The sequence below is a fragment of the Chiloscyllium plagiosum genome, unplaced genomic scaffold (assembly GCF_037043375.1).
Source record: "Chiloscyllium plagiosum isolate Xiang-an unplaced genomic scaffold, Cpla_swu_hap1 HiC_scaffold_8, whole genome shotgun sequence".
In the NCBI taxonomy this organism is placed as follows: Eukaryota; Metazoa; Chordata; class Chondrichthyes; order Orectolobiformes; family Hemiscylliidae; genus Chiloscyllium; species Chiloscyllium plagiosum.
In genome coordinates this window covers 57049460-57069823 of record NW_028270146.1, presented here as the reverse complement: position 1 = coordinate 57069823, position 20364 = coordinate 57049460, and the positions used below count along the sequence as shown (strand labels likewise).

The 20364-nt window shown below is 38.5% G+C and overlaps 1 protein-coding gene across 3 annotated transcripts in view; it reads left to right on the top strand.

The window, feature by feature from the left end:
* The window catches only part of wdhd1 (WD repeat and HMG-box DNA binding protein 1), a 66451-nt gene extending 49523 nt beyond the window's left edge, over nucleotides 1-16928 (top strand). For all 3 annotated transcript variants that reach the window (XM_087989872.1, XM_087989871.1, XM_087989870.1), the window contains 6 exons: nucleotides 1246-1302; nucleotides 1691-1734; nucleotides 6251-6424; nucleotides 7298-7422; nucleotides 7736-7874; nucleotides 12831-16928. In XM_087989872.1, coding sequence (XP_087845998.1) covers nucleotides 1246-1302; nucleotides 1691-1734; nucleotides 6251-6424; nucleotides 7298-7422; nucleotides 7736-7874; nucleotides 12831-13046 — 755 coding nt within the window. In that variant the 3' untranslated portion in view covers nucleotides 13047-16928. The remainder of the gene's footprint in view (nucleotides 1-1245; nucleotides 1303-1690; nucleotides 1735-6250; nucleotides 6425-7297; nucleotides 7423-7735; nucleotides 7875-12830) is intronic.
* The last annotated feature ends 3436 nt before the right edge of the window (nucleotides 16929-20364 follow it).

Here is a 20364-nt window from a genome sequence, read left to right as displayed (position 1 = left end):
TGTGGAAAAAGTCACCCCTTAGGTCTCTTTTATATCTTTCTCCTCTCGCCCTAAACTTATAACCTCTAGTTCTGGACTCCCTGACCCCAGGGAAAAGACTTTGTCCATTTATCCTATCCATGCCCCTCATGATTTTGTAAACCTCTATAAGGTCACCCTTCAACCTCTGACGCTCCAGGGAAAACAGCCCCAGCCTGTTCAGCCTCTCCCCATAGCTCAAATTCTCCAACTCTGGCAACATCCTTGTAAATCTTTTCTGAGCCCTTTCAAGTTTCACAACATCTTTCCGATAGGAAGGAGACCAGAATTGTACGCAATATTCCAACAGTGGCCTAACCAATGTCCTGTAAAGCCACAACATGACCTCCCAACTCCTGTACTCAATACTCTGACCAATAAAAGAAAGCATACCAAATGCCGCCTTCACTATCCTATCTACCTGCGACTCCACTTTCAAGGAGCTATGAACCTGCACTTTTTGTTCAGCAACACTCCTAGGACCTTACTTAATGGTAAGTGTATAAGTCCTGCTAAGATTTGCTTTCCCAAAATGCAGCATCTCGCAATTATCTGAATTTATCTCCATCTGTCATTTCTCGGCCCTTTGGCCCATCTGGTCAAGATCCTGTTGTAATCTGAGGTAACCTCCTTCACTGTCCACTACACCTCCAATTTTGGTGTCACCTGCAAACTTACTAACTGTACCTCGTATGCTCCCGTCCAAATCATTTATGTAAATGACAAAAAGTAGAGGGCCCAGCACCGATCCTTGTGGCACTTCACTGGTCACAGGCCACCAGTCTGAAAAACAGCCCTCCACCACCACCCTCTGTCTTCTACCTTTTGAGCCAGTTCTGTATCCAAATGGCTACTTGTCCCTATATTATGTGATATCTAACCTTGCTAACCAGTCTCCCAGGGGGAACCTTGTCAAACCCCTTACTGAAGTTCACATCTACGGCTCTGCCCTCATCAATCCTCTTTGTTACTTTTTCAAAAAAACTCCAACACTCTTTCGACCTTCCTGCTTAGCAAATCCTGATCCATTTTATATCAGTATTCAGAACTTTGAAGTAAATAGAAGAAAATATTTGTACAAGTAAATACTGATGTGTAATTTTTTACATGTTCCAAAAGTAACTTCTGTTTATTTTTGTGCTGGTAATATGTGTTTGAAGCAAACATATGCAGAAAACCACTTTGTTGTGTTGATTACTTATTGAAAACTGTTCTTCTGTACTGCAGGGTTAAATCCATTTAGTAAAAATCTTGGTCCCGTGGAACAAATAACTCCAAAATCAGGTACTGAGAGTAGTTTGCCATTAGTGTATATTAATTATGCATGTTACTTTGTTGTCTATTTAAAGGTGATAAAATAATATACTGACTTTAGTCTTCATTTAAAAGCCAACATATTGGCATTTAACACGTTTGCACAACTATGCATATTATATCATAGGCATTTGCATTGAATCAGCTGGCTGGTTGTCTAATTGTGAAAATTACGTTAATTACAAACTGAAAGTAGATGCTTAATTCAGGATTGCTTCCTTTTAAATGTGTCACTGCCAAAATGATTGTATCATAAAATCATTGATATAAATTTTAGAATGGAACAGTATTAGTGAAATTGAAAACTAGTATTGGATTTATGATACAGATTCTGATTTTATAACTTTCTTGTCAATAGTAACTCTTACAAACAGTATGCTTGCACGTGCCAATCCATTTAAGGTAAGAAATGATCGTACAGTACTTAAACTCTTTGTGATTATGAAGTTTTATCTGTCCTGTGAACTATTAATTGTTTACATGCATTGGTTTTAGAAGAAAACAATTTGATATCCACAAAGTAATTTGATTTAATGTGTGGCTTTGGTCACACAACTCAATTTGCCCTTCTCGAAAATAAAGCAAAAGGACTCTTTTTTTTTTTTTGCTTTTAAAGGAAGCTTCTCCCTAACAGAAAGAGAGAAGAGAAATAACAAGCTACAGTGATGTTCATTACCGAAGCCCAAATATTTCATACTTTGTTTCTCATTGGAAATTTAGTAGAATAATTTTTCTGTGAACAACCTTCTGCTGAGAACTCTTCCCTTCCCTTTACTTTTCTTTTCTCCAGCAACTTGGTCCTAACAGTATAGTCTTGGTTTATATTCCTAGAGCTATATTCCAAGTGGCATACCTGCTTGTGCATCCATGGCTGGGAGCCATCAGAGGCTCACCTCCCATTTCTGGAATCCATTTACACTTGTTGTTGCCACAGAAATGCAACCAACATCATCAAAGTCCTTTCCCACTCTTGTAATACCCTCTACCTCTTCCATCAGGCAGAAAATACAGAAGCTTGAACACGCACCAACATCCCATCAGATCTTCTCCTCCTCACCCCCATTGACATCTAGGCAGTGCAATGCAGATCTGAACCATCTCATTTGCAAATCTCTCAAAATCTATTTCCTCTTGTTCTTGATCCTTTTATTAGTGGGAGCAGTTTCTCTGTGTTTACCCCCACGTGACCTCTCAGCACTTCTCTTCAACCCTCTCTCCAAAATAAAAAGTTCTAAGCTGTCTGATTTATCTTCCTAAATGGAATTTTTCATCCCTGGAACCATTCTTGTAAAATCACTCTTGACATTCCAGTGGGTTCATATCCCATGTGGCACACTACTCCAACTGAGGTTTAACAAGTGTCTTTTATAATTAAGCATAAACTCTTTGCTCCTTATACTTCGTGCCTATGTTAATATATCCCAGGGTACTATATGCTTTATTGACTGTTCTCTCCAATTGTCCTGCCACCTTCAGTGATAGAGTTATAGAGGTCTGCAGTTCAGTTAAAGCCCTTTGGCCCATCGAATCTGTACCAGCCAAAAACAATCACATCTATTCTAATTCTGTTTTCCAGCACTTGGCCCATAACCTGTGTACATTGGCATTGCAAATATACATTTAGATACTTTACATTTTTTACATTACATTACATGTAATGTAAAATCAGAGCTGAAAAATGTGTCGCTGGAAAAGCGCAGCAGGTCAGGCAGCATCAAAGGAGCAGGAGAATCGACATTTCGGGCATAAGCCTGAAGAAGGGCTTATGCCCGAAATGTCAATTCTCCTGCTCCTTTTATGCTGCCTGACCTGCTGCGCTTTTCCAGCAACACATAGTTTACTATATTTCCAAGTTTCAAATTATCCATGTGCTTTGAACTTGTGGCTCATTAGATTACTACGTATCAAGAAAAGCAAAGCCCCAGTGCTGACCAGTTGGGATGTCCAAAACAAACCTTACTGCAGCCAAAAAAAAGTATCCATTCATCTGTTTCCTATTGCTCAGCTAAGTTTGTATCCACATTGCTTATTTCCCTTTTGTCCCATGAACTAAACCTCTCTCATAAATCTGTAGTTTTTAAATAAATCCACATACATCATATCAGCAACATTAGCTCACTGAATCTTTCTGTTAATTTGTTTTTAAAAAATCCAAGTTAGCTAAATATGACTTTTCTTTTAGAAATTCCTGCTGATTCTCACAATAGAAATCAGCTTTTTCCATGAGACTGCTAAATCAATACCGAATAATTGTAGAAGCTTCCATACCAGTGAATTTACTTTTATTAGTTTGTAATTGCTGAACTTATTCTACTTTAAACAAGGGCAAAATGTCTTAAATTTTCCAAAGCTCTTGTACACTCTGAGCCAAGGGAAGAGTGAAAGATTATGACCATTTCACTTCCTTATATGCTTCTCATCTGGTCTCACTGCCTTATCACCCATAGACTATCCAACCATATGATATTGGACCAGAAGGAAGCCATTCACTGAGAGCATGGCTGAACTGATAAACCTCAAATTCGCATTCCTGCTTTATCCCCATAACCCTTGATTTTCTTACTAATTAACTTTCTATCTCAGCCATGACAATACTTAATGACCAGCCTCTGCAGCCACCTATTCTTGACATCTGTAAACTTCTGCTTCTCTTGTCCAAGTCAATAAAATACATTGTAAATAATTGTAGCATTGTAAGTAATAGTTTTAGGTTGCCAACCTGAAAATGCCCTTCAATCCAAATCTGTCACTCCTATTAGGTAGGAGAAAGTGAGGACTGTAGATGCTGGAGATCAGAGCTGAAAATGTGTTGCTGGAAAAGCGCAGCAGGTCAGGCAGCATCCAAGGAACAGGAGAATCGACGTTTTGGGCATAAGCCCTTCTTCAGGAAGAAGGGCTTATGCCCGAAACGTCGATTCTCCTGTTCCTTGGATGCTGCCTGACCTGCTGCGCTTTTCCAGCAACACATTTTCTACTCCTGTTAGGTAGCCAATTGTCTATCACTACTTATACTACTCCAAACACAGTGACATCTTGTCTTATTAAGTAGCCTTATGTACAGTCCCTTATCAGATGTCTTTTGGCAATCCCCAAATACGATAAATCTACTGGTTCCATTTTATCTATTCACCTTGTTAATACATTTGACACACTTGATTTCACCTTCATGAAGCTCTGCTTGATTAGGTACTTCTGCATGCTTTATTTTGTATTCTTTATAATAAATTGTTTTGCTTTCCCAACAACAGATGTCAACAGACCTATAGTTACCTGTTTTGGCTCCTTCCCTCTTGAAGGATGTCTAATGCAACTTTCCACTCCGCTGGTGATTTCCCAGAATCTAGGGATTCTGTGCATCCATTATCTCTGAGCTGCTTCCTTTTAAAATCCTAGGTTGCAAACCTTTGGGTTTAGGGAACTTGTTGGCCTTTAGCCCATTAGTTTTCCTACTGTTTCTTCTCTAGTGGTTTGTTATTGTATTTTTTTCCCTGGCTGCTTTAGCACTTGATTATTTAGTACTTTTGGATTTCTATTCGTGTCCTTTACTGTCAAGATGCAAAACCTTTATTCCACTATTTCCTGGCTGTCCATTATTATTTCCCTAGCTGCATTCAATAAGGGGTTTATGTTCACTGTGACCACTCTTTTTTTTTTTGCTTTTTATATATACCTAAGGAAGCTCTTGTCCATTTTTATGTTATTTGCAAGGTCGCTGATATAGTTTATTTTCTCCATCATCTTTTGTAATCTTTTATTGGATATTAAAACTTTTCCAAACTCTGTTTTACCACTAATCTTTGTCCCATTGTGTTTTTTCCTTTCAATTTGATAACATCCTTAACTTACTGGTTAACTGTGATCGATTTATCTCCTTCCTACAGTCCTTGTTCTTCACTGGAATAGAGCTTTGCTGTGAACCATGAACTGCTATTGTTTCTTAACCATCTTTTCTTCCCGCCCAAGTTTCTCTCACACGAACTAAAAGTTAAATTCTACCATATTATAATCACCGTTAACTAAGCGGGTTTTTTACTCAGATCATTTATTAAACTTCCCTTATTGCACATTGCAGTACTTCCTCCTGGTTAATTTTGAGCCCTTTTAGTGACTTCCTCTTGTCACCAAGAGGCAGCATCTGTTTACTTGGCAAAGGTGGATCCAAATTATTCATTTAACTCTTAAGCCATGCCTTTTGCTTTTAATGTTCGTATAGAACTCTTTGTGGCTCCCTTTTGTGTTGGATGCCTGTCTTTTCTCATAATGCCATTTTACTTTTCAAATATGCTTTTTCAACTCTCCTCTGGAACCTCTTGGTTCTTAGTTATACTCTCTCCCTAAGAATTGTCAAAAGTACACTTACCTTTATTTGTATCTCCTTTTTTATCCAGGAAGCTCTAAATCTGTTTATCCTGCTTTTCCATTTTGAGGGTGTGTACTTTGTATGTACCCAAACCATGTCTTCCCCTGAATGTAGCCATTGTTCACCTACAGTTTTTGTTTCTGTTCTTACCCCATTGAAGCCAGCTCTCCACGAATTAATTATTCTTACTCTGGATTAACAAAATGCTGCACAAGAAACACATTACGAGCTCTGTTCAGGTGTTGTCTTACCACTTTATATGTAAGTTCCACTATGCTTTGTTTTAATCTGTCTAGCAGTAATAAAATCAGCAGGTTTGGTAGCTTCTGTGGAAAGAAGAACAGAATTGACATTTCTGTCCTCGCCTTTCCTCTGTTTTTGTGAAAAGACATAGACCTCAAAACCTAACCCTGTTTCTCTCTCCACAGAAGCTACCAAATCTGAGAATTCCAGGATTTTCTGTTTTCATTTCAAATTTCTGACATCCCTGAGCCTTTACTTTTGTAAACGTTAATATGGCATTTTATTTGCTCAGCCAAGATGTTTTTTCCTTTTCAGGTAACATCTGGTGGAATATCCCCTGCATTGGTTGGAAATCATGCGCGTAACACCAATATTCTAGATAGCATGGCAAAAATTAATAAGAAAGCATCAAGTAACAACAGCCAATCTGCAAGTAGTGAGAAATCACTGCTTCTGAAACCTCTGGTCTCAAAACCAAAAGCCAAACAGGTACAAGCATTTTCAGAATTTGCTTTATTAGAATCAGGAACTACGTTGTTTTGTTTTTTAAGTGCATGATTGTTGTACCAGTTGGGTGTAAAACCTAGTATGGGATTGAGCTGTGCAGGCCAAAAAATCCCGATTTGTCTTCTGTTTTGTGATGTATTGGTTGTTCACTGCCCAAGTGGTCGTTGACATATTCCTACTGCTGTTCTCTGTAGCCCTGTTGGGAGTTATCACATCCTGTAAAACCCCAACAATCTTCAGCATCTCTTTGGAAAATTACATGTAGACATTGCATTATGATCTAACTGAGTATGCAGCCTTATCCATTTAACTGCTTATGCAGCCTTTAACTAGCTGCCTCTGCTCAAATGTGAAAATACCTTTGATGTCAGACATTTGTAAAAGCTTGTGGAACAAGTACTCAATTACAATTTATGGGAGAATATTTAAAATTTGTATATCAATATCAAGAGTCATTAAAGGAAAAAAGTAAGTCCTGTGTGCTACCTTTTTTATTTAACTCCAGATATATTACCTAACCATTTTTTAAATATCAAACATTTTTTTTGTAAGCATTTGTTCACAAAGCTAGTTCTTTTTAAAAACAGGTTTGGGTGTTTTGCAACACTTGCATTGCAAGATAAGATGTAGAAATAAAAAAAAACTTGACCTTTTAAAACTCCCATGTGGTGATAATTACATTAGAGTTCATGATTTCTATAATTAATTTGTGTAAGGATTGAGCAAGTCCTACGCTCTTCTGCAGTCACTCCAAAACTGATGAACTGCCTGACAAAAAAACCACAATTTCTGTTACAATATTCAGGCTGTTAATCTTCAGTTTGGCATCTTATTTTACCTATTTTCTTTTCAAAGATCCAAGCTACACTGTTCCAGCCAGCCAACTCTAAATTCAGCAGTAAAACTGTGGAAGAAAAAGCAATTGAGGCTCCTTCTGTACAATCAATCATCCCTGACAACAACAACACAGAAAACAAGAAGTGAGTGCTTTTAAAATTATACACAATGGATGTGCACTTTAGATAATCTTTAATGCTACCGGAAATCTAGCAATTTGTGTCAGAAACCATCGCAGAGTTTCTTTCAAGAAAGTGTTATTTACTGACTTGTTTGTTGGAAAATAGTGATTACAAGATTCAATGTGTTTCCAGTTAGTCACCATACAGATTCTACTTTGAAGCTTAAACCTATTATCTCCAAAATCAGTATTGTATTAGAATTTCTAACAATTTAATGTGATTAGTAAACATTAGCTGTTATAATACAACAATAATGTTTTTTCTTTGTAAAAAGGCCTAAGAAGACAGGTTTCCAACTTTGGTTGGAAGAAAGTCGAGAGGATATTGTTGCTGAAAGTCCAGGTTTATCAGAAGAAGAAATAATTAAGGAAGGCATGAACAGATTCCGTGTTCTGTCATCTGAGGAGAGGAAGGTATGAAAATTCAGGCCTGGAATAGTTTTTAGCCTTTTTAATATTTTAGTTTTTGTTTTTTGATTGATAACTTCTGTCTGATTTTACTAATTGCTTAATTTGCAAGCATTTGATTTCTTCAAATAATAATAATAATTAACCAGTCAACCTATTTCATTTGCTTTCAAATGAAAGTAGATGCTTGGTAAAATATTTGTAGTCATACCTTTAACACATCCTACTGTTGTAGTTATATAGATTTTCCATTCAGTTACTTTGGATTACTCCTTTGCATTGGTTGGGTATAATGTAAGAGAATGCACCTATTCTACAAATACTTGTTTAATATATTGAATAGATATTTGAATCTGAGCAGATCCATGCAGTAAAACTGGTGCATAACAACAATCCCACATTTATCATGAATATCTAATTTTAAAAATCTACAGGTTTCAATAATGTTAAATTGATAATAAAAACAAATCTATATAGGTATTTTAAGGTACGTGCACTGCTGAGATTTATTTTCATCAATACTGGGAAGTCTAGCAGAAATCAAATTGGAAACTGTGTCAGCACCAGCGCTACTTGATTTTGATTGTACTGCTCATAGACTACAAAACAAAGTACAACTGAATAGATTTGAAGTGGCTGTTGCTGAGGAATCATATCTACGTAAATTTAGTAGTATTGATTTTGTTTCTTTGTGATCTGATGACCTGTTATTTAAGCAGGATTGACAGGTGCAGAAACACATCTGTTTAGGTTTACTTAATTGGAAGACAACATTGGAGAGTAAAATATGAAATTTCACTGCAGCGTTTGTGCTTTGAATTTGAAATTAATCTGAGGTGAAATCTTAAAGTAGTGGACGAGGAATTCCAATTGAAGCTGAGTCAGAGGTCGAGGGGGATCAGCCAACTGGATGTTTCATATTTGATTTTATTTTGCTTCTGATAATGGAGTAATGACATTTTCAGTGCAGCTGTTTTGTTTTTAGTTTTTGGGAATCAGCTAGCTGAAAAAGAAAAAAAATAAATTAGTCATTCAACATTTGCAGAAATTCTGCAATTAAACCTAGTGATTTTTTTCTGCCAAAGAACTGAATATGACTCAAAACGTTTATACGAAGGAAAAGCATAAAGGAAAATGTAGAATGTAAGTTTTATACTGTAGTTGCAAGGGCACCCCTTTAAAATTTTCTCTTTAATTATGCAGAATATTTGGACAAGTATGACAGAGACATACTTGTTCTATCGGGTCTTGGGATAGAACCATAGATAAGGAAATTGTAAATTTTGCCTCAATGTCACCAAGTCAAAAACCTGGGACTCCCTCCCGAATAGTGTTGTGGATGTACTTGCAACTCAGGGATTGCTGTGGTTCAAGAAGTGAAACTTTTCCAAGAGCATTTAGCAACAGGCATCAACAGGTGATATTATCGTGCGATTATTAATCCAGAAACTCGGCCAAGGTCTGGGGATGCGGGTTCAAATCCTGGATGGCAGATGGTGGAATTTGAATTCAATAAAAAGTATCTTGACTTAAATGTCGAAGGGAGGAGGCAATGGCCTCGTGGTATTATCGCTAGAGTGTTAATCCAGAGACCCAGGTAATGTTCTGGGGCCCCAGGTTCAAATCCTGCTATGGCAGATGCTGTAATTTGAATTCCATAAAATCTGGAAGTAAGAGTCTAATGATGACCATGAACCCATTGTCGACTGTTTGAAAAATCCATCTGGTTCATTAATGTCCTTTTAGGGATGGAAATCTGCCATCCTGATCTGGTCTGGCCTACATGTGACTGCAGACCCACAGCAAAATGGTTGATTCCTAACTCATTTGAGATGGACACAAACGCTGGGCTTGCTGGTCATGTTCATGTCATATGGAGAAAAAAAAAATGTTATTTTCTCCATTTGTTAAACTAATATTAAAACAAATATTTATCTGCAGCATTGCAGTGAACAGAGATGCGTACAGCTCCTCATGAGCTATGGCTGATTTTGAATCTGTTCCCACAGTTCCAGGTGCCATCTGAAGCCCTTGTTCTTCTGGTTGATAAAGGTTGTGTTTTTGAAAGTACTGTTAAAGGAGCTTTAACAAGTGTCTGCATCACTGTGTGCCAGTGGTATGGAATGAATGTTGAAGGTGATAGGTGAGGTGCTGATCAAATAGGCTGTTGTGTCCTGGATGGTTTTAAGCCTCTTGAGTGTTTCGGAGTTGTAGGCAAGTGGAAAGTATTCCATCACACTCTTCACTTGTGCTTTGTAGGTGGTGGATTGTCTTTGGAAAGAGATGAAGTGAGTCACTTATCACAGAATTCCCAGTTTCCAAATGGCTCTAACAGTCACTTTATTTGCCTGGCTCATCCAGTTAACTTTCTGATCAGGAATTCAATGTTGAATTGCCACTGAATGTCAATAAGTGGTTCTTCCTTGTCTCTTCTCTCTTGATGGCTGTGGTCTGGCATTTTGTGGCACGAATATTACTTGACGCTTGTAAGCCATTGTGTTGGGTGCATTAGTCAGAGGAGGATGGGTTGTTCTTTGCAGGATCAGTGTGGACTTGTTGGGCCTGAGGGCCTGTTTCCACTCTGTAGGGATTCTAATCTAATCTAATCTAAATATTGTCCTGGTTTTGCTGGGTGTGGATAAAGACCGCTTTGATACTTGAGTTGCTGTAGTCATAGCGAGTGTCACCATTTGTGACCTTAAGGACAAAGGAAGATCATTGATGAAACAAATGATGTTTGAGCCTCGGACACTATCCTAAGGAATACCTAATTTGGAGGTGCCGGTGTTGGACTTGAGTGTACAAAGTTAAAAATCACACAACACAAGGTTATAGTCACATAGATTTATTTGGAAGCACGAGCTTTGGGAGTGCTGCTCCTTCATCAGGTGATTGTGGAGAATAAGATTGTAAGAACACAGAATTTATAGCAAAAGTTATTGTTGGGGGGGGGGGGGAGGTTTGAGTGTCTGTGAGAGGGTGTGTGTGTGAATGTAAAGGCTTTAAGTCTGTGACAGGGTGTGTGTGTGTGGGGTGTGTGTATGTGTGTGAGCGTAAAGGGATTTAAGTCTGTGACAGGGTGTGTATGAGAGGTGTGTGTGTGTGTGTGTGGTGCAATGAGGTCACCTGTAGTGTGACACGAACCCAAGGTCCCGGTTGAGGCCATCCCATGGGTACTGAACTTAGTTATCAGCCTCTGCTCGGCCACTTCTCGTTGTTGCCTGTCCCGAAGTCTACCTTCGAGGATGGTCACCCAAAGGTCTGAGGTCAAGTGACCCGGACCGCTGAAGTGCCCTCTGACTGGAGGGGAACATTCCTGTCTGTTGATTGTTCTGTGGTGTTCTCCCCTTGCCCCCCCCCCCCCCCCCCACCACCACATATAAGTTTGTGGGGTGAATTTGTACTTGCAGAATTACATTTTACTTTGCTCAAAAACTGCATGAATCTATGTAAGATTCTGTAAATCTGTTCTTTAGATTAGAATCAGTCTGACCATTGTGGCACAGACAGTCTCACACAGGGCACCTCACATCTTCAATACCTTATCTGGGCCGACATGGCACCTATTGTTAAAGTGCACTTGAGAATGTAAATTTTTTAAAAAAGTTTTGCGATTTACAGATGAAAGAAACAATCCAAGTCTTTTTCAATATATAATTTCAGTTACATCACACTGTAAACTTTTGCTATAAATTCTGTCTTACGATCTTATTCTCAACAATCACCTGATGAAGGAGCAGCGCTCCAAAAGCCAGTGCTTTCAAATAAACCTGTTGGACTATAATCTGGTGTTGTGATTTTTAACTAAGGAATTCCTGTAAGCATGTCCTGAGGTCGAAATGATTGGACTCTAAAAATCACAGCCTTTGTAGTTTGTCCTTTTTATGCTAGTGGAAGTTTGCCCCCAATTCCCATTTATGTCAGTGTTACCAGAACCCCCTAAGTCCATACTTAGTCAGTTGCTTCCTCTTTTTGTCTGTAGTTTTACTCCATAACGGTTCTGCTGAATTTTATTGGGATTAATTGATTTCGCCTCAAGGTTTTTAATTTAAAGGCTTGGTTTTGAATGACAGATGGAGAAGTCACAAACCAAAATTCAGTACTCTATTTGTTCACTTGTTCTGGTTTTTGCCTGCTTGTCTTAGTGATAATTCCTTCACCCCACCAGCTCAACATTATTATCATGAGGTGTGTAAATAATTCCTATTAAAGCCATGCATCCTTCGCTATTCTTTTACCCTACATATAATACTTTCACTAAGATCCCTTGCTTCTATAGTTAGTGTATGTCTTCCCCATATCCTCTCGATGTTGATGTTTTTTATTGACTGGGATATTTTGCTCCCAGTGTTACTCTTGTAGAATATGCAATAGCTGCGATATGACATTTAGCAGAATTTGTGCATTTAGAGTGTTTTCTTACAATACATGAATTTGATGACAGAATTCTTATCTAAAACACAAAGATATCCATAATATATCTTATTGGTTTTCCTCTTTTTTAAAAACTTTTTGGATGCCCCTCACTCCATTCCAACCCATTCCTCACAATTACTTTAAATTTTTACCTATATCATATTTACTCCAACCTAGGCCTCCAGCTTATGTGACAGGCTACGTCTGTCTCCTCCGACACAATTTTTTTGGTCAAATGTATATCCCTAATCTTTCCTGCTGCCTGGTCCAACATGTAGGGAGGAGAATGTCTTAGGACTTTGAGTGCAACCCCACTAATTGGATGTATTTTAATGCCTTTCAGTCTTGCCTATCATTTGTCCTAGTGTAACCAGGAATGGCTGCATAGTTTGTAACCCTTATGCATGAAGTTAAATTGCATATGGCCCTTTTAAGTAGAGTGGAAGCTCTTTTGATTGGCTTCAGTATAGTGTTGAATGATGACCAAACTGCTTGGCCACCTAGCAGTGCAGATTTAAATTATTCTTCTGGTGATGTTATTTCCAGACCTGGACGGAGAAAGCTAAAAGAAGCGGAAGCATTGACAATATGCCTGATGCAGAGGATGCTCAAAAACGCAAGCGTGTGGAAGAGCTTCATGAAGATAACCTGGAAAGCAAAGATGAAAACTCTGAAGCACCTGGAAGCTTGGCAAAAAAACAGAAACAACAGCATGTATCCACTAATTCAAGATTGGCTGCCTTTGCCTTCAAAAAGGAGTAGCATTGCTGCATATTACTTGACCACAGTTTGAACATTTCAGTATTTCTACCACATTTATTGATTTGTCAATAGTTATATAGTTTAGACAAAACAAGACTGTATATTTTTTTAAAGTTCACATTAAGGATGCAATTTGGCCATTGTGTTCATCCTGTACAGTGATTTTTCTAGTTCAGCTAAAAATGATCTTGAGTAGAACAAAAACGTTTTTTTTAAATGACAACTCTCTATTTTAGGTGTGATTGACCAAGGCCTAGTAGCTGGTTGTGTTATCTGTAGTATTTACTGCAATGGTGTATAGTGGAGAGTGGAAGCACAGGTCGTGGATAGAATGGCAATATCGATAAATCAAATTAATGTGCACCAAGACAACATTTTTGAAATACATTTTCTTTGTTGTAAATCATAACCTGAGAAGTTTAACAGTAGTGAATTGTAATAAGGTGAACTCTGGAGACTTTAATGGGGATGTACGGATAAATTATGAATTCAGTGGAATATAATTTTGAAACACCTGCTGCCCTTGGCACTTGCAATTAATTAGTTTCGTTATTTCCAGTTATTCATCCACTTGCAAAGAAATGTAGGTCAAAATCTTCACAGATTTCAGTGTTTTATAATTATATGTCAATGTATACTTATGGCAAGATATTAGCTTTCGTTCAGCACAAGTTTTTTTTTTAAGTTTGAATTTTAAATGTGTTTTTTTATAGGAATTAAACTGGATCTCTTTCGGTACAGTATTTGTATTCCTCATTGATTTCTTATAAGGTTTCAAGAGTAGTACAGTGTGTTAAAATGAAAACGTATCAGACTGAAAAGTAGAAAGATAGCAAAGGTTCAGTTTGGACCTGAATCATTATTTTGGTTCTCCATCATTTTGTCTTGACTTATGGTTTTCTTTAGATTTATAAATTGATACCTTTAATTTCCTCAAAAATTATAGATAACCCTACAAGTAACAAAATAATTAACATTAAATGATAACTGTGGTGGAATAGGTTATCTTTAAATAATCAAGAAATATTATTTGTCTCAGCACATCAAGTTTCATCATATAATGAAACAATAAAGCTGTATGCAGACAGATCCCTTAATGCTTGAGTTTTTCTATTCACTCATGAGACATGGGTATTGCTGGCTGGCCAGCATTTATTGCCTGTACCAAGCTGCACGAACAGTGGCTCAGTTCATTTCAGAGGACAGTTGAAAATGCATGCTAAGGGTCTGGAGTCACATGCAGTCCAGGTGAGGGTGGCAGATTTCCTGCCCAGAAGGGCATTAGTGAGCCAGATGGATTTTGCCAACAATTGACAGTGGCATTTTTCATTGAGTTTTCATAGAGTCCTTACAGTGTCGAATCAAGCCCTTTGGCCCAACAAGTCCACACCGACCCTCCGAAGAGTAACCCACCCAGACTCATTTCCCTTTATTTCCCCCTGACTAACGCACCTATTACTATGGGCAATTTATCATGGCCAATTCACCTGCACATCTTTTGGACTGTGGGAGGAAACCGGAGTACCCGGAGGAAACCCACGCAGACACAGGGAGAACGTGCAAACTCCACACAGTCAGTCGCCCGTGGCTGGAATCGAACCCGGTCGCTGGCGCTGTGAGGCAGCAGTGCTAACCACTGAGCCACTGTACCGCCAGTGGCGTCATGGTCATCATTAGATTCTTAGTTGCAATGTCTTTTGTAATGACTTCAAATACCACCATCTGCCGTGGAAGGATTTGAATGTAGGTCCTCAGAATATTCGCTGAGTTTCTGGATTAATAGTCTTCTGATAATACCACTAGGTCATTGCCTCCCCTAAAGTTAGAATAGTTGGAGCCCAATATGCATATAAAAGATGAAAACAGAGTTCTGAGCTTTGTCATTGCATTTGTCATTGGCAGTGACAGGCATTAAGTAAGTGCTTTGTTACGCAACATTTTTGGATAAAACTGAGCATAATGTATATTTATATGGGAAGCTTTAACACACCAATCTTCACTTGGCAAAATTGAATGCAAACAAATTTCTGGCACTACAAAATAACAATTATAACAGTTGAGATTTATAAATGTTCTTTGTAAGTTCCTGTGCACTTATTTCTGTCTAACATTTTTACTTTTCAAAACAAAACTTAAATTCAGGGCTTTGCGTTTGACTTTGGATTTCAGAGGTCACACATTTGAAAGATGCTAGTGAAGAAGCCTTGGTGAATTGTTCCTGTCTGTCTAGTTGTAACTGATGTACACTGCACCTGCATGAGGTGAAAGGATTGAATGTTTAAGATGGTGGATATGATGCGAGTCAAGCAGGCTGTATTGTATTGGATGACATTGAGTGTTATTGGAGCCGCACTTCATACAAATAAGTGGAAACTATTCCATTATATTCTGATTTGTGCCTTGTTTGTGGTGGACAAGATTTATGAGGCAGAAAGTGAGTCACAATTCCAAGGTTCTGGCTTGCTTTCCTAGCTATTGTATTTATATGACTGACCCAGAATGCAGATAGTAGGGGATTTACCAGTAATAATGTCATTGAACCCAAAGTGGAGGTGCATCAGCTTGCTTGGTATGAATGCTACTTGCCATTTAGTAGCCCACAAATGAATTGTCCGGGTCTTGTTACATGTGAGCATAAACTGCTTCATTATCTGAGAAATGAAACTGAACAATGTGCAATCATCAGTGAACATCTCCACCTGGGGTTTCGTACAATGAAGGGAAGGCCACAGCTAAAACAGGTAAGGTATTTGACCCAGAGGAATCCCTGTAGTGAGGCTTTGTGATTGTTCTCCAGCAACCAAAGTCATCTTCCTTTATGCTAGGTATGACTCCAACCAATGGAGCGTCCTGCCTCTGATAAGCCATTGATTTAAATATTACTAGGGCTCCTTGATGTCACACTCTAACAAATGGCGGCTTGATGTCAAGGGTACTCCATCTCACCTCACCACTGGAAATCAGCTCTTTTATGTTTGAACTAAGGTTGCATGAGGTGTGGAACAGAGTGGTCCTTGCAACATCTAAACTGTATCAGAGACCAGGTTAATTAGTAAATGCCACTTGGTATTACATCTGATCGTACCCGTTATTGTTTTGCTTGTGGTTAAGCAGCTCATAGAGCTATATTTGGCCGAATTAAATGTGCCCTGCTTTCTATGGACAGGAAAATTTTGCATTTTGAGGCATTTGGCTGATTTTTGTGGCTGTAATGTAGATGAAGTAGTAGTTCACCCCCTCAGTGAGGAGAACTGAATATGATATATGGTCTGGCCACAGCAATGTACAATAAGATAATTACTTCTCACTTATGCAGTTATTTTTACTGTTCACACCTATTGGTTGGTCTATCTTAGCTGGACATGTTTATGTTAAGTTGGTTAGGACTCTTGCTGGAACTACCAACTTCAATTGAACTTCCATCCCCTGTGTTTCAATATACTTCAATTTGATTAACTATTTGGAGAAGTCATTTGCTTATGGTTTTTGATTGTGAATACTTGGGAGAAGGTAATATCTTTTGTGTATTCATCCAGCTTTAATTTGTGTCATTTATTGCTTTATGGGAATTGGGAAAATTGGATGGAAAATCGATGCTGTTGTCTGTAATAACCTCATCAGATTTTTGGATCACATGGAGGGCCAAAGTTAGATGTTAGTGGGAACTGATCTACTCATCTCATGTTCTGGATGTATACATGTCACTTTTTCTTGCTTGTTTTCTTGTGACATCTCCATAATGGAATTAGTTTGAAAATATAAAGACTGTGCTTATTGTCTTGTTCAATGGTGAAAAATGTACAGTTGTCATCATTGTGACATCATTGGCTCAATGTGGCATATCCTGTAAATAAATGACAAATTATGTTTGCATTTCTCCAAGATTCGGTGTGATTTGTTATTGAGCCATCTGGAAGCAATGAGAATGCTGACTTGCACACATAAACAATACAGCCATATTTTCTTATTATTTTGCTTCATACTTTTTTTTTCTTGGACAGCTACATAAGCCATGTAGCTTATGTAACAAATTCCTTAGCATGTGTACTATAGCTATGGCTTTCAATTGATGAAGTAGATTTAGATCTAAACGGTCATGGTAAAAAGAACCTGATTAAAGTTTTTGAAGAGCTGACTGAAGTATTGAGCAATGAGCATATATAGATCTTATAAATATGGATTTCCATGTCTAGTTCATTATCTCACTTAAGAGACTGATGGGTAAAGTATAAACTCCTGGATTGAACTAATTACTATAATTAATGAATGACTTGGATGATGCAATGTCAATTCACAGACTCAAATCTGGTGATGATGCTGAGATAAGTGACATGGTAAATAGTTAAGATAGAAACATAAAACTGCAAAGAGGGAAATCTATATTTTTACACCAACTAATTAAATACTCTGGATTTAAAATCTTGGATCCCTCAAAATGAGTTACTTAAATTATATGAATTGTCACAAGTGACTTATTATCTAAGTTTGTGAGAAGATTTGTAGCTTGGGTGCTCGTTGTTGTGGTTCTGTTAGCCGAGCTGGGAATTTGTGTTGCAGACGTTTCGTCCTCTGTCTAGGTGACATCTTCAGTGCTTGGGAGCCTCCTGTGAAGCGCTTCTGTGATATTTCCTCCGGCATTTGTAGTGGTTTGAATCTGCTGCTTCCGGTTGTCAGTTCCAGCTGTCCGCTGCAGTGGTCGGTATATTGGGTCCAGGTCGATGTGCTTATTGATTGAATCTGCGGATGAGTGCCATGCCTCTAGGAATTCCCTGGCTGTTCTCTGTTTGGCTTGTCCTATAATAGTAGTGTTGTCCCAGTCGAATTCATGTTGCTTGTCATCTGCGTGTGTGGCTACTAAGGATAATTGGTCGTGTCGTTTCGTGGCTAGTTGGTGTTCATGGATGCAGATCATTAGCTGTCTTCCTGTTTGTCCTATGTAGTGTTTTGTGCAGTCCTTGCATGGGATTTTGTACACTGCGTTGGTTTTGCTCATGCTGGGTATCGGGTCCTTCGTTCTGGTGAGTTGTTGTCTGAGAGTGGCTGTTGGTTTGTGTGCTGTTATGAGTCCTAGTGGTCGCAGTAGTCTGGCTGTCAGTTCGGAAATGCTCTTGATGTACCTATACAATGCACCTATACAATGTATTTGCCAAAAACGGATACCCGCGCAATTTCATCAACAGATGCCTAAGGGAAAGACAACGGAACAAGGACATGCCGCAACCCAAAGGACTAGCCACACTACCATACATCAAGAGCATTTCCGAACTGACAGCCAGACTACTGCGACCACTAGGACTCATAACAGCACACAAACCAACAGCCACTCTCAGACAACAACTCACCAGAACGAAGGACCCGATATCCAGCATGAGCAAAACCAATGTAGTGTACAAAATCCCATGCAAGGACTGCGCAAAACACTACATAGGACAAACAGGAAGACAGCTAACGATCCGCATCCATGAACACCAACTAGCCACGACACGACCAGCTATCCTTAGTAGCCACACATGCAGGTAACAAGCAACATGAATTCGACTGGGACAACACTACTATTATAGGACAAGCCAAACAGAGAACAGCCAGGGAATTCCTAGAGGCATGGCACTCATCCACAGATTCAATCAATAAGCACATCGACCTAGACCCAATATACCGACCACTGCAGCGGACAGCTGGAACTGACAACCAGAAGCAGCAGATTCAAACCACTACAAATGCCGGAGGAAAGATCACAGAAGCGCTTCACAGGAGGCTCCCAAGCACTGAGGATGCCACCTAGACAGGGGACGAAACGTCTGCAACACAAATTCCCAGTTCGGCTAACACAACCACAACAACTTATTATCTATGTTGTTTTTTTAAAAATCTGTCTGTAACAATGGACACAGAAATCTGTAGTTGCTCTTGAAGGTCATCCCATTCCTTGTTGATTCAATGTCGGCAAACGGACTGATGTGTTAACTTGGATCAACCACATCGATACACACTTAATTAATACTTGATTTACACTTAGACAACATAATGGCTTCTATTAAAGATGTGGGAATTCAAAGCTTCTGAGAAAAGCATGAAACTGAAGGACACCATGAAGAATTTCAGCATTATTGACCTTCCTTTGTGGAAAAAATGATTTGTTGAAGTTAACATAGCAGCTGTATCAAAGTTTTTGATCCGTATAAGACTGGTTGTGAGATGCCATATTTGGCAGATCTCCAAGCAGGTTTCTGAAACATTCCTTCATGGAAAGGCGGGGGGGGGGGGGTGTTCTTGATGGGAAGTTGGAGAAAAATGCATGTTAAAGGGCACCCAGACTGAACCAAGCTACTGAAGACAACACGCTTCAGTGCTGCAAAAGCAAGGTAAAGAACTTTTCAGAACTGCCCAGAACTAGATCTGCTCAATCCACTTATAGGATAAATCTCCAGCCAGAAGAAACGATTATAGCTGCTGAATTGAAGTTAGGCTGTTCAATTCCTTCACCTTGGAACAAGGATCTTAAATCAAGTAATGGCTTTCGATGGGAACAGACTGACTGACTGACAGATTTTTCATCTTTATACATATCTTTTACCCATAACTACTTTTAACCTTATTGTATTGTAGATCACACTTTTTAAAAACTTAATAGCTTTCAGCAATGGTTGCATAATAAATGAACCTTTATTGTGTTTCAGATTAAAACTTTGCTACTGATTATTTTTAAATTGTAACATTAAAAACTAAAAGGGGACTGAACCAGCTATTTTAATAAAAATGCAGTTCATGCACCATTTTGTGTACATGCGGTTGTGCCAAAATTGAGAAAAAAGTAGTAGCAACTGCCATCTACAGTGTTTTTATCTGCTATTGATTTTGGTGTTTTGAGAAGTGGTAATATCAGGATTCCCACATCTAATATGTTGCATGTAGGGCTGTGCCAATCAGAGTCCAGTGCTTCTTCACAGAAGATAATGAAATAGCATAGCTGTTGCAACTGAATTGCTAATTAGTAATTCATTGCAGTTGGATTGAGATTTGTAAAATCCAATTTGTGCTTGGATCAAATTGCAGTTAACGTGAAGGCCAGTGAGGGCCAAGTATTTTCAGTGGAAGAAATGTGTACAAATTTTATCAAGACTTTTTAAAAAGGTTTAACATGTGTTAGGTACCAAACTGAAAAGTACAGGAAATGTCTTGCAATGGTAAGTCCTGTTACACAAGATGTGTTCACTTCATACATAGTCTTCTGAACTTAGATTAGGAAATTAGGTAATCATTTCTTCCTTGAATGTAGGGAGCTATTACGGTAAATAATGTTACATGACAATTCCTTTTG